Source organism: Chiroxiphia lanceolata, chromosome 8, assembly GCF_009829145.1.
Source record: "Chiroxiphia lanceolata isolate bChiLan1 chromosome 8, bChiLan1.pri, whole genome shotgun sequence".
Taxonomy (NCBI): Eukaryota; Metazoa; Chordata; class Aves; order Passeriformes; family Pipridae; genus Chiroxiphia; species Chiroxiphia lanceolata.
Window position 1 is genome coordinate 33,817,919 of NC_045644.1, and position 13,135 is coordinate 33,831,053.

Sequence of the window (13,135 nt, forward strand, 5' to 3'; positions counted from 1 at the left end):
ACATCCCGGCTGATCCCAGGTGGGAGAGCAGAAACCCATGTCTTCTGCTGAAGGCTCTTCAAAGTGACTGTCCAGTGCGTCACTTTGAGAGTGGATGCAGTTGATGCAGCTCTCCCCTTGCAGGAGCTGGACCAGGTCTCTACCTCTCTGGGCCCTGCCTCACTGACATTCATAAGCATAGTAAAAGAGAAGCCTGGAAAATATTTGTCTGCATTAGAGCAATGCTCCCAGATTAATGTTGCAGAATGCCAGCAGCATGACAACCAGAGGGTTGGAGAGATGTGCTCACATGAGGAGTCTGTGCCATGCAGCTGGTGAGGGGAGGGGGGCTGTAGCATGACACCTGCTAACTGGGCATTTCCATTTCATCTGGCTATTTCTCCCCTTTCCTGTATGAAAACCCCCTTGTTGCCCATTGCATGTCTTTGATTTTGCCTCCAAAATAAGCTTGTGTTTCAGATAGAGGAAAGGTGACTCCTCGGTGCATCCATCCCCTCTGCAGTGCCTGTGGCTCCAGGGGGGCAGTGATGCCCTTTGATGCTATCTGGCTCTTGTACATGTGGGACTGGGAGGCAGCCCGCTCGCATAGGCTCCCTGGACCAATTCACCCCCTCACTCCTCCCACCAGGACCGCAATGATTCCTGCTCTGCTTGTCCATCCTGTTCCAGCCTGGCTGCTGCAACTCAGTGTCCGTTTCTTCCTCATGTGATGTCTTGGGTGAGCAGCATCACAGACAGACTGTGCAAGCAGGAGGTAATTAAATCAGCGTATTCCCCAGGGAGGGGAGGCTGATTAACAGCACATTTTCCCCACGCCGGGGGGGCTGAGACACACACGGGCAGCAGTATCAATCCATCGCTTGCCTCACTCCTCTCCCTTAGGATGTCTGGTTTTTTTCTTTTTGCTTTTCTTTTTTCCCTTCTTTCAAGGGGAAGATGAAGATTATATCAGCTGAACTGGAATCTGAACTGACTTTGTGCGAGGGACTTGTTTATTATGATTTGGTGTTGCTCCGGGCAGTGTGTGTGCCTCACTGGGGACCACCCAGCTATCCCAGCCACACCAGGCTCCCCTTGCCATGCGGCTCAACCAGCAGCAGGTAGAGGACCATGGGGCTGCTTTGCCTTTGGGAAGGGGTCTTACAGAGGCCAAATCTGATTCTGGAATGTGGCACTGGGTGGATGTGGCCAGATCCTGGTGGCTGCTCCTTTCTTGGCCTTCGCCTCTGTCATCTGCCACTGCTGTCCAAGGGAGGAGATGTTGCTGGAGGCAGTGGCAGCTGCTGGGAGTTGTGTGTTGGCCTCGTCCCTAAGCTGAAGCACACAATGGGCTGGGATTTTTTTAATCCTTTTTTATTTAGTTTTTAAATATTAAATAAAAAGTACTTCTTATTAGAGTAATTTTGGCAGCAAAGAGGGAGTAATTATGTCTCCCAAAAAGGCAGTCATTACCTACAGATTAACTTCCCCTTAAACCCTACTATATACAAGTGCCATACAGATGAAAGAGGGGTTGAAACCTCAAAAGCAGCCCACAGAGCTTATGGGTCTTTGGCACTGCCCTGGCCACAGCGAGGGAGCCATGTCTCAGCTTTCTGCTCACCAGGAAGTGAAGTACCTGGCTCAGACCTGTCACAAACCCAGGGAAAAGCTGTGGTATGGCAAGGCTGTTTGCCATCCCCTCTGTGCAATGGGATCTAATGTGGGCTTAAAAACAGAAAGAAAGGAGAGGGGGGAAAAACCCCCATCTTTTTTTGGAAGATGTAGCCTCATGTTTTTTAGTTTATCCCAATGTGTCTAGGGATCTTTTGCTTATGGATGACCTGAGTGCTTATGGAAAATGCTTTTTTTCTGAGAAAAAAGGAGGAAATGGGAGTTATCAGGTGCGGTTGTGAATAGTTCTCTCCTTGAATTCCAAAGCCATCCTGGATGCTCTGTTATTGCACTAACCCCTATCTTAATGGGCAGGGTCCTGGAGTTTCTTGGGACAGTGATGGGAAGCGCCTCTCAAGTCCTGTAGGAAGGGAAGCTACAAACATGTGACTCTTGGACTGGGGGCTGGTGTGGTGCATGCACTATCCCCAGCCCCACGTGGTTTAGCATGCCTTCAGCCATTCCCCCTTCCTCTACATGGGTTTCTCAATGTGCCTTTCCCCTGCAGCAAACTGCTGCAGACCTCAAGTCCTCATTCCTCCTCTTTGGTCTCTTTTGTTTCTAGAACAGTGAGGATTTCCTGTTTCGGTACAACTTGGACCTCTTTAGTGGTGGCTGAGAAGCCTCAACAGTTATTTACCAGGTGTAACACACACCCCATGTACATTGGAGAAGTTTTTCTCTAAATGTAATGCCCTTTTCCCCTTATGCCCTCAGGGCCTTTCCTTTTGTCTGGGAGGAAGAGCTTCAGAGTAACTAGTTTCTAAACTTGCTTGAGTTTCTTCCAAGTTATTTTTGCTCTGCTGCGGGGAGAGGGGAAAATATGTCTTTTCCATTTTCATTGTGCTCTCTTTTCTTTTTGAGATTATAATGGGATCTCTCACTACCTTAAAAACTAACAACTTATATGCCTAAATAAGAAAAATCTTTTAGTCTCAAACAAGATGGAGGTTCTGACAGAGTTTAGCAAACTTATTGAGTCAAATTTGCCATGTTGAGAAGATGAGAGAATACAGGTGCCTTCCAGACTGTGCTCCGAGGGAGACAGCATTGGTTGGGGTTATTTTTTGCCTTTCCAGTTCGATGGCTCTCTCCACAGTGTGTGCTCTGCAGAGCATCTGGTTTTGGCACTGGGGGCGGCAGGGAAGGGATCTGCACGCTCAGTTCATTCTAGGTAAGGGAAGCCGTGAGTCCCTCGTCCCTGTGAGCCAGTGCGGGTTGTCTCCATATGTGCAGCTGTCCCAGCCTGGCTCCCACCAGGCAGAGCCCAGCGCTGGAGTAGCCAAGCGAAGCCAGCCTCCCCGAGTTCGAGACGTGCTAAGAAAGCATCAGCTAGATTTGGATGAATGAATGAATACTCTCCTCTTCCTGCGCCATAAAACACGCTGAGCAAACCCACTTAGGCTCGTAAACCCCATCACATTTTTCCTTTTGAAGGGACTAGCACCAGCCCCACTCTCCTCCACATGCTCTGTTTGGAAGCAAGGCAGTGCATCAGGAAGGAGCCTGAAGGAAGAATTTATGGTGTCTCTAATTAGTCAGTTTGTTCCATCCTTGAAGAAGAGGATAACGAGCGACAGGGATGCATTGCTGGCCTCTGGAGGAAGAGTGCTGTGGCTTAGGCTCATGTCCAACTGCTGATAGGGTAATTAGTGGTAACTGGGAGCTATCAATCATCTTGGGTGGAAAAATGTCTGGGCGAAAGGAAAGACCCTCCCAAACATTTTCATAACTCAAAAGGGTGTGAGACAGGGTCTGGAAGACAGTACTGGCAGTCCATGAGGTATTTGAGGAAGGAGTCTATTAAAAGATAAATTGAACACAATGGCCTTTTGTTCGTCCCTGGGTAGGTGACAGAATTTGCTGTTATAAAAATTGCAAAGTATTTTAGAAGGAGGAAGGAAGAAGAAAAGAGTTAGCAGATGGAAAAGAGGGAAGAATAACAAGAATTCGGGGGAGAAAAAAGTAACAGCGCACTAGTTATTAAAATCAGCTGCTAATTGCAAAAATGATATAGGACGAAAAAGAATTATGCAATTTGACAAGTAAATAAAACATGTCATTTGCATTTTAAGTGCATGATCGGGGAATTTATTTAGATAATTATTAGATATAGTAAGGTCCAACTTTCTACTTTTCCCAGACAACCACATTATGAGAGAGATTTCAATTTTCAGCAGGAAGTAAAAACGCCATGGATTTTGGTTTTTGCTTTACCCAGTCATGATTTACTTTGGCCGGTTTTCCCCTGTTGTTCCTTCCTAATTCTGAGGCTCTCTGAGGAGTAGGACTTGTACAGGGCCTGGCTGAGTGCTGAAGAAGTGGCCAGCTCCTCGATGGAGGAATGTCAGACTCCTCCTGAATAACCAACTGCAGTTTTCAAACTGGTTTGGATCTCCAGAGTTTTCAGACACCACCTTTTTAGTCCTGCCATGGAATAGGATGTGTTAGCGAATGTAGGGTGGGAACTGCAGAGAGATTATCAAACATCTACTCTGCCAAGAGTAGGGTTTTGTTGGAGTGGTAGCTTGCTGCACTGGCACGTGTGTCTTCAAGCTAAGAGTTGTGAGGTGCTTCTGGAAATGTCCAGGTATTTGAGGTGGATTTCAAAAACACAGAAGGAGCTGGAGAATTGGTGGGGTAGTGCCCCTGGAGAGCAGGAGCTGGGGAAGAAGTTGAGGAAACTCAGCAACCTGGCAGGGAAACTGTTGGAAGCATGAGGAGCTACAGGAAGGGATCAGCTAAAGAAAATAACGAACTCCTCAGCAAGCTGAAATTCAAGACAGGAGAAAAGTAAAGCTGAAAGGATTTAAAATGTATGGGTATGCAAGATGAAAATCTGAGAGCCCAGGGTCAGGTGGGACTGTGAATGACACTCAAGAAAATGCTAGAGTTGTTCATTGTGAGTGAGAAGGAGACCTTCCTCCTCACTAGAGCATGAATGCCAGTCACACCAGACAACAAGGACACCAACTTCCTGAAGAAGTCTCTGAGCCTTTGAGGGCTTGTGAAGGACAAGTGACATGTCAGAACATAAGGGGAAGGGAGAGGTGGTGACAGGGAGGAACTTTGTGTCCCTCTGTAAGACCCTGCAGATTAAGTAAATAGTGTGTCTTCTGCCTTCACCACGTTGTGTGCTGTTGACTCCTGCAGTGAGCCAGAGACCAGGTTACTGTTTGAGAACTACACTTCAAGGTGCAAATGGGCCACTGACGGGGAGCAACGAGAACAACCAGAGGTCCAGAAAACATGGCTTCTGCAGAGAGACTGAAAGAATTAGGTTTTGTTTAGTCTAAAGGCAAGAGAAGACTGTGGGGAACAGGACAGCAGACTTCAAACGCATAAGAGGTAACCGCGAGAAGGAGGGAAATAAAAAAGTCTGTTCTTCAAGTTTGCTGTGCATCAGAGGTCACTGACTGACTTAAACAACAACACTGGAAATTTTGGGTAGTCTCTAAGAAAGATAATAAATATGGCCTTATGAATCAGGGCTTGGGTATCGCCTGGACTGGATCACTAGGGAAGCATGTGATGTCATCATCCCCAGAGGACAGCAACAGGTTAGAGAAATATTTGCCCAAATGGGCTAGGTAGAGACTTTTTATTCCTTTGGTTGCTTTGAAGATGTTCCCTCCTCGATTTCGTGTCACTGTCATTCCACAGGAATCCTTTAATCTCTGTTTGGTTTGCTCAGGGGAGGCAGAAGGGGAAGAGAAAGGGGATAGTCAAGAGCAGCAGTTTTGGGCTGGTGGTTTGCTGTAGCCTGGGGGCACGTGGGCTCTTCGGCAGAAGGTGGTGTAGCGGAATGAGTCTGCCACCATAAGGTTTCAATTTACTGTCCAGGGGTCCGCACCGCTACTGGAAAACCTTGAGGGGGCCTCCAAGCATGAAAACCCACTGGGGGAGCTGACCCCGGGGGTCCTTCTCTGTTTTCTGTGACGCTAAGTGCTTCAGCATGGCAGGGACAAACGCGATTGTTTGCTGCTTGGAAAGAGCTCGCTGACCCACGGATGCCTGCCCAAAACGAGCATTGCTGCCCAGCCCTGGCCATCCCAGCATCTCTCCCCTGGCAGTGCCGGAGGTGCTGTGCTCGTCCTGGTGGGTGCTGTGCTTGTGGTGCAGCCAGCGCTGTGTGGGCCATCTGTTCTTGACCCTTTCCTGTCCTTTGTTTTCACAAGGAGCTCTCCCAAATGTTTGTCAGACTATTTCTGCTTGCCTATTATTGAACCCTTGTCTTTGAGCACTTTAATCTGCCTAATGGGCTGCCTGCTGTTATGCCAATGGCCCCAGTTATCCTCATCAGATTCTTCTGGCTCTGGAGGCCCACTGGCTCCCATTGTCCTTACAGACATTTCTTAAAACAAGCAGAGATGCTTGGAGATGCACTTGGAATCTAAACTAAATTCCACTATCAGACCCTCTCTCTTATTTTTGAGACTGCTGCTTAATCATGTTAATTTTGCTATGAGGCTCCACCTCGGTGTTCACTTTGTTCACGGTATCCTTTGGACTTCTCTCGGTGCTCTGCTTGTGGCCTTCTCCTTGGTTTGGGCTGGTGGTGGTGATGGTGTGCCGGGATGCTCAGAGTGCCTGAGCAGCGACTTTTGTCCTCAACAGCTGCTGATATTAACTGCCGAGTCTCGGTGATGTCATGGGTTTGATTTCGGAGGCGAGCTTGAATGACTGGCATAACCTGGTGCCTCAGCTTAGCGTTGGTCAGATTTTTTGGCAGTGAAATCCTGATAGCCCTTTTGCCGTCCAACATTGCTGCGATCCTTTGAAGAACCTCTTGCCACTCTGCAAGGGTGTAGCCGAGAGGGGAGTGTTCTGGGGACGGAGGGGCCTGGCCTTTGCAAGGGGTTCACACTCTCTGGAGTGGGTTATAAACTCAGATTGGCTTCTACTGCTGACAACACCTGAAACAGAATTTCTGGAGGTTGTGCTTTGGGTTGTCACTGTTGCTTAAAATTTTTCTTATTATTTTCAAGATTTTTCTTGTCTTTAATTTCCCCTGCAGCTAATAATGAAGCTCTCTGAGTTAACGTCCCTCTGCCTCCCCTTGTATCATTTGTCCCCGGCTGGAGATGGGGAAAATGGCTCTTCAGGGCTATGAGTACTGTGGGTGTGTTGTTTGAAAACTGCAGCGTGGCCAGTCTCTAAAACAGGCCCAAGCCACCATTTGGGCTCCATGCACCCAACTGGGGTCTGCCTGCTCCAAAATGGGATCACTCTGCACTGGACACCCATGGAGCCAGGAACGAGGGGATCCAGGCCACCCTGGATAAGGTCATGCTCAGGCCACTGACATTTTAATCAGCATTTCATAACTAATTGCCTGGCCACAGCTATCTTATTATCAATTAACATAGTCCTGAATGTCAGGAAGTAACTGTATCTCTCTAACTCGCTAAGGCTGCCTTCTGGGTCTGTGAAATGGCTGGATTTCCTCACAGGGATGGATTACATGTTTACATCTTCCCTGCTGCCAGAGTGTGTAGTGCGGATGACCCAAGTAAGCAACAATAATGTCTTCATGTTCTCTCTCTGTCCTCCTCATCTTGTGTAAGCTATAGAGGGGGAAAAAAAATCCCTTGTGTGTGAGCTTTTGGAGAAGGCTGGAAGACACCCACATTGCAGGCACTGTACTGCCTGAATCCAGAAATTAGAGAGAAAAAAAAAAAGCTCCAGCATCTGAGAGCCTTTTTAGAATGGACATTTTTCCAGACAGCAGGAAATGCCCTTAAATGGATGGGATCATTTCAATGATCCTTTTGGTCCAGAGAGCATTGCTGTCTCTCAAGCTGGAGGATATCTCTGCCATCAGCGGAAGGTCTCTTACCAAACTGACCTGCTCCAATACGTCCATCTTTTAACATCTGCTATTTTGGAACATGGGACTTTCCAGATTAGGATAAATATGACCCACTTAACAAAACTAAGCATCCCCTCTTGTGAGGCTGAAGAGGGTACAGCATGGAGGGTGGCTTTTTATCTCTCTGCGTGGGTGAGAGCAAAGGGTTTCTTCTAGTTCTGTTTTCGTTAGTCACTGGTTGAATGGGCCATGTGGAAGGTCAGGTGAGGAGAGGGCTCTGTGGCATGGCCTTGCTGTTCATCGCAGGTGTGTCCCTTCTGTATCTGCAGTAAGGTGGGTTTAGCCTATCTGCAGACCGTGGCTGCCCATTTACTCATTTGGGCTACAGGGAAGGCAGAGCTACTTTAAGGAAAGCTTGTCTGCATAAAAACCAGAGCAGCTGAGAAGGGACAGTGCAGATGGTGCTAATTTCCAGAGGCCATATGTTTGGAGGGACCCCGGGTACCCCTACAAGAATTCTTTGTTTTCTCAATGTTCAGTTTCAAAGGTGCTCTGGGGGTCTCCTCTTTGCAGGAGACCGCTGCTTCCTCCCACTCATCCACTCCCGACACGTTTGCTCCGTCCCCTCCTCCGTCCCCCGCTGCTCGCCGAGCCCTGCAGCTGGATAAACAGCGATCCAGTGCTTACAGCCCTCCGGTGCCTTCCAGCAAGGCGCCGGCACGGAGAGAGGCTTCCTGAGCTGCCCGTCGTGGGCGGACGGCCGTGCTCAGCCCGCGTGCCAGCGCCAGCATCGCTCCAGGCCCAGCAAGATCAGGTTCAAAACACACGGCATCTGGAGGTGCTAATTACAAATGGGGGTTCTCTGTCTGTGCACGGCTGAGGGATTTGGTGGTCTGGGAGCTCTGGGTCTATCTGCTGCCCGGGCTTAGCTATGGAATGGGCTTAGAAACATTTGCGGTAGCTTTGATCTCTGCTCTGTTGACTCATTGTCCCTTCTCTGTTGACTGTTTGTATGGAAAGGGGATCTAGCTCTTCTGTGCAGCACCACCTCTATCTCACCCCAAAAGAGCCTGCTGTAGGGAGAGGAGGAACGCCCAGAGGTGTGATTTGTACTTGTGGCTGTTGATAATATTGGCTCCTGGTTGTTTGTGGAGCTCTTTGGAGTTCACCACCATCAAGAGCTGGCCCACGTGAGGGCAAGCAGGCCTGTTTCAACACAGCTGCCCCAGTCTGGCTGGGAATGCAGAACACTGGTGACATGAGGGACAACGTGCAGTGGTGTTGTGGTGACTCTGTTGCAGTTCAGGTGGCTTTTGTGCAGGCTCCCATGCAGCCTGGTGGACTTGTGGGTTTGCCCCCTTGGCTTACAGAGTTGTCAGCGCCCCTGACCAGGCCAGACCTCTGGCCAGGGGCAAGTCCAGTGCACTGCCCAGGAGAGGCTGGCTCAACCTGGCCACCAATGGTTGGAGCAGTTGGGAGTGGAGGTGCACGTATCCCTGTCCTCCTTTGCCAGCTCTTTCCTCTAATGTGCCTTTACTACTTGTTTTGTTAAGAATACACTTTAGAACCTCTGCTCCACCTTCTTGTTTATCACTGGGACAGAATATGACCAGTGCATTTTGCTGAAGCTTTATTTTGCTTTGTAAAATCCCCAGTGCTTTGCAACAGCTTATCCAGCAACACCTCCTCCCTCCCCACTGTCTTTGAGACATCTTGCCTCCTCCTCCTCTCCCATTTCCTCCTCCTCCAGCCCATGTAAGATGATGTTGCTTTTGGAAATGACTCTGTCTGGAGGCTTCGCTTTCTCCTGGGTCACATGGACGATCCCGGCATTTGAAGCCCAGTCCCTGGATGGTCTCTACCAATTGACTTATTGCAGCCAAGACTCTGTCCCTGCAGCTCCCTGATGTGTGTTTACACAAGACTGTGCAGTCCCCCCTTCACAGAACCATTAATTTTATAGAGGGCATATAACAGAGATGGGCCTCCACTATGCCTCCTGCCTTTGATCTGTGTGGGGTGCGTGGCCTGGTGGGCCCAGAGCTGCCGGCAGTGCTGATTTACTCCGCTCTGTGGACAGAGCTTCTGGAGCAAACAAGAGCTTATGTTTTCTCGCAGTGGTAATAGCAATACCGTTACAGGCTGTGCTGCTGGCTGGGTGTGTTGGGGCTAGAAGGGCAGGGATGGCTCAGGGTTTGCTCGTCTTTAAGTTTTTCTTTTAATATTAGCTCAGTGGTTTGGCTCATGCAAGTCGTGAGTGCCCCAAGCCCACGCAGACAGGTAGGCGGGTTATTAAGGGTCTGCAGTGTTACTAATGGAAATAAAGTCCGTGTATTGGCAAGCCATAAGCATTGACCTTGTGACAGGGCGCTCACTCTGAAACAAAATCTCTTCAGAACAGTTCTCTCACAGAACTTCATTGTCATCCAAGCCAGACTCAGAAAACTTTCTTTTTTTTTTTTTTTTTCTCCCAGTCTGGCATAAATTAGGATTCCTGGATGTGAGTCTGACCTTGCCCTCCAAAAATGAACTCTCTGATGGGGAACCCTTTTGTTGTTTAGACTTGATGTACCAAGTAGGACACTGACCTCAGCATCAACACTGGTTGCGAGGCAATTGCCAGACCAACCAAATCTGGGTCGCCCCTGAGATCCTGTCCTAAATTTGATTGGAGTGAAGTTGTTGAGCCTTCTGGCTGTGAGTGTTGACCTTAGCTTGCTCTGTCAGTCATCACGAAGGTGCTAAGCTTTATTATTTTTTAACCCAAAGGTACCCTTTAGAGGTAACCTCTTCTAAATGAACCACGATGAAAGCTGTGTCTAACAGTGGCATTTGACAGGGCAGTTTTAGGTCACCAAAGCTTGATAGCCAAACCATTTGCTGAAGCCCCTGGTATGAAAGAGTCATGCTAAGTGAGAGATTTCCAATGTGGAAAACGTTTGTTCATCCAGAGTCTCCGGTTTCTTTTATGGACTTTCAGCCAGGGGCATTTTCAGGATGACGACGTATTCCGCAGGTGCTCACTGTGACATCCGCCTCCCGTGCAAGGAGGAGGCTGCTGCCTGTTATCTGTCAGCTCGCCTGTTATACTGCTTAGCCTTAGTTCTTGGCACTCTGTATAGAGAAAAAAAACGAAAACAAGAGTATCTATAAAGTATGGAAAATGTAGAAGCCCCTGACAGTTGTATGGTGTGTCTTGCTTCTCCCACAGAGAGGAAACCACAAAATAGTGAGTCCAGGGGTTTCTTTCCACACACACAATATCTGTCAAGATTTTGAGGAATTTTCTGGGAACTGATGAAAGAAGCGTGCTCTTTAAGCCCTGATATATACTGCACAACTGTTCTGTACAAGGGAGTTGCAGCACTCCACACTGGCAGGTTCCAAAAAGCTTTCCAAAATAAAAGAAACCCAAAGGATTTCAGGGAATTTCTTCCAAGAGGGCAGATTGGCTTCTGTTGGAACATAGGCAGAAGCAAAGGGGAAAATTTGCTTGTATTAAAGAGAAAAGATACCTGATACGTTTAATAGCTGTAGTTTCCTAATTACCTTTTCACACCTTTGCAAGATCACCAATGCTGGTGGGAAGGGCATAGGAATTTTAGCAGCAAAGGGGCTCTTGCCTCCCTAGATTCAACTTTTTCAGTCCCCAGGGGTGGCAGAGATGTGAGGTGGAGTCACACAAGTAACAAGACCCCCACTCGTGTGCTGTGTGTAACAGTGTCAAGAGCCTGACTTGCATGGCCTTCCCGACACAGGTCTGTCAGAGGCTGCCCTGCACTCAGTGATTATTAGCAGCTGCTAATTGTGGGGATACCCTAATTAACAAGCAGAGAGTTGGCGAAAGTGCATCAGCAAATGGGAGCAGCCTCAGGATCAACCCCAAAAGATGGTGCAATGTTTTTATCTAGTCCTTCTGGTTAGCATTTATTATATTAAAATAATTAATGATTGTTAATTTTTTTCCTCTCTTTCAGGTCCGCCTGTAAGTACCAAACCTCTATGGTTCTAGAAGCTGTTGACACAGAGTTTGTGGGGCATGAACTGGCACAGTCTCCTGTCTGTGGTGTCTGGTGTGGTAGCCAACTTTGCAGTCCCGGTACCCTGAGATCTCCCAAACAGCAAGTACTGTGGGTTGTCAGGACCCATATTGGAGTGGGTTTGCTCTTCCCTGCAATTCAGCCTGTGAGGGGGAGATAGAGTGAGCCGGGGATGGGGACACAGCAAAACCATGTGGTACAGGTGTCTGTGTGTTACCAGTTGGCCCCACGTAGTCCGGGGGAACCGCCTGCATGTGCTTCACATGCACTGGGTGCCACACACTGAACAAGACGTGTGTGCAAAAAAGAGAAAGATAGATCACAAACATATGGCAGGAGCTGAGCTGGAGGGACTTGTTCCCTGCTACTTCACCCAGGCTGGCTGAACTGCTGGGCTCTCAAGTATAGCTGCACAGCTATCAATTTCCAAGGAAAAATTGTGTTGACAGCTTCCTTTTCAAATGTTAGCTAATGTAAAACCTCAGTGCAGATGATTTAGGCTTCAGGAAAATAGCTAGGTTATTGCAGAAATTTTCTTGTAGCTATTAAGAGACCCACAGTGAACCAGCAGCAGCAATGCAAGGACTGAGGCCATGTATCTCTCAGGATTATAAAGAAACACTATATTGTCTCTAGCACAGTCCTTCCAGGGGAAATGGTTTATATTCGTGTACAATAGAGTGACTATAGTGGGTTTCTGTGGAGGAACATGAGAAGTTAAACATACGGTAGTCATCTTTTGTCTGTTCATGCAAAAATGTCTTAAACAGTTTGCAGATGACGTTCTGAGGAGAAGTAGTTGCTGTGCACAACCTATTTTCTTTCCCGTTTCATCAAGCTGAAATGCTATAGGCTGAACTCCCCCAGATATACGAACACAGACGTATTTAATGACAACAGTCTTCCAAAAAGTTGCACCTTCTAGGCCAAAAGGTCTGAAAGTGTTTCACAGCTGGAAGCCCTGATCCACACAAACCTTCAGCTTATCCCAGGGGCTTTGAGGATGAGGACAGAAGTGGAGGTATTTCAGCATTAGCTGTGGGGTTTTGGGAAGAAAGCACTGTTTTGGAGGGGGCTGCAAGTGGAGTCCATCCATGGCTGTCCCTCCTACTCCAGCCTGGGCAGCCAGACGTTGGCATTAAATAGATGGGGCGGGCACAAAATTGGTAGTGGTGTTGGTACGTCCATTATTGCTGTGAGAAATTAAAGAGAAATGAATAGCTCAGCACTGACATCTCCTAGAGAGCAGTCGGTGCCTTGTGGGGTGAGGAAGACGCGCGCTCCAGGCTTCCTCTGCAGCACTAAGGGTTAGAAACCTAATATTGTAATGAGAGATTGAAGCCTGGCAGAAACACATGAGACCACCAGAGAAGTGCTGACATTATTTGCTACTGTATCCTGGCTTATTGTGACCCCTGAACCTGCCTCCGCATGCAGACTTCCAGGACAGGCCATGAGGAGTGCTACAGCCAATGGAAATAATAAGAGGAAGTCAGGCAGACTGAGTGTCGTTAGCCAAGGTGGAATTTGTCCTGGGATAGCAGCACCCTCATCTCATTTAGGACCTCTTGGGTTTCTGATGGCTGGTGAGCGAAACCACTGTGAGCGAAAGTTCACCTCTGAGAGCCAA

General features: G+C 48.2%; 1 protein-coding gene across 15 annotated transcripts in view; it reads left to right on the plus strand.

Annotated features, from left to right (window-relative positions):
• COL13A1 (collagen type XIII alpha 1 chain) overlaps positions 1-13,135 on the plus strand; it is an 86,701-nt gene that overhangs the window by 16,773 nt on the left and 56,793 nt on the right. For all 15 annotated transcript variants that reach the window (XM_032694372.1, XM_032694371.1, XM_032694370.1 and 12 more), the window contains exon 4: positions 11,443-11,450. In XM_032694372.1, coding sequence (XP_032550263.1) covers positions 11,443-11,450 — 8 coding nt within the window. The remainder of the gene's footprint in view (positions 1-11,442; positions 11,451-13,135) is intronic.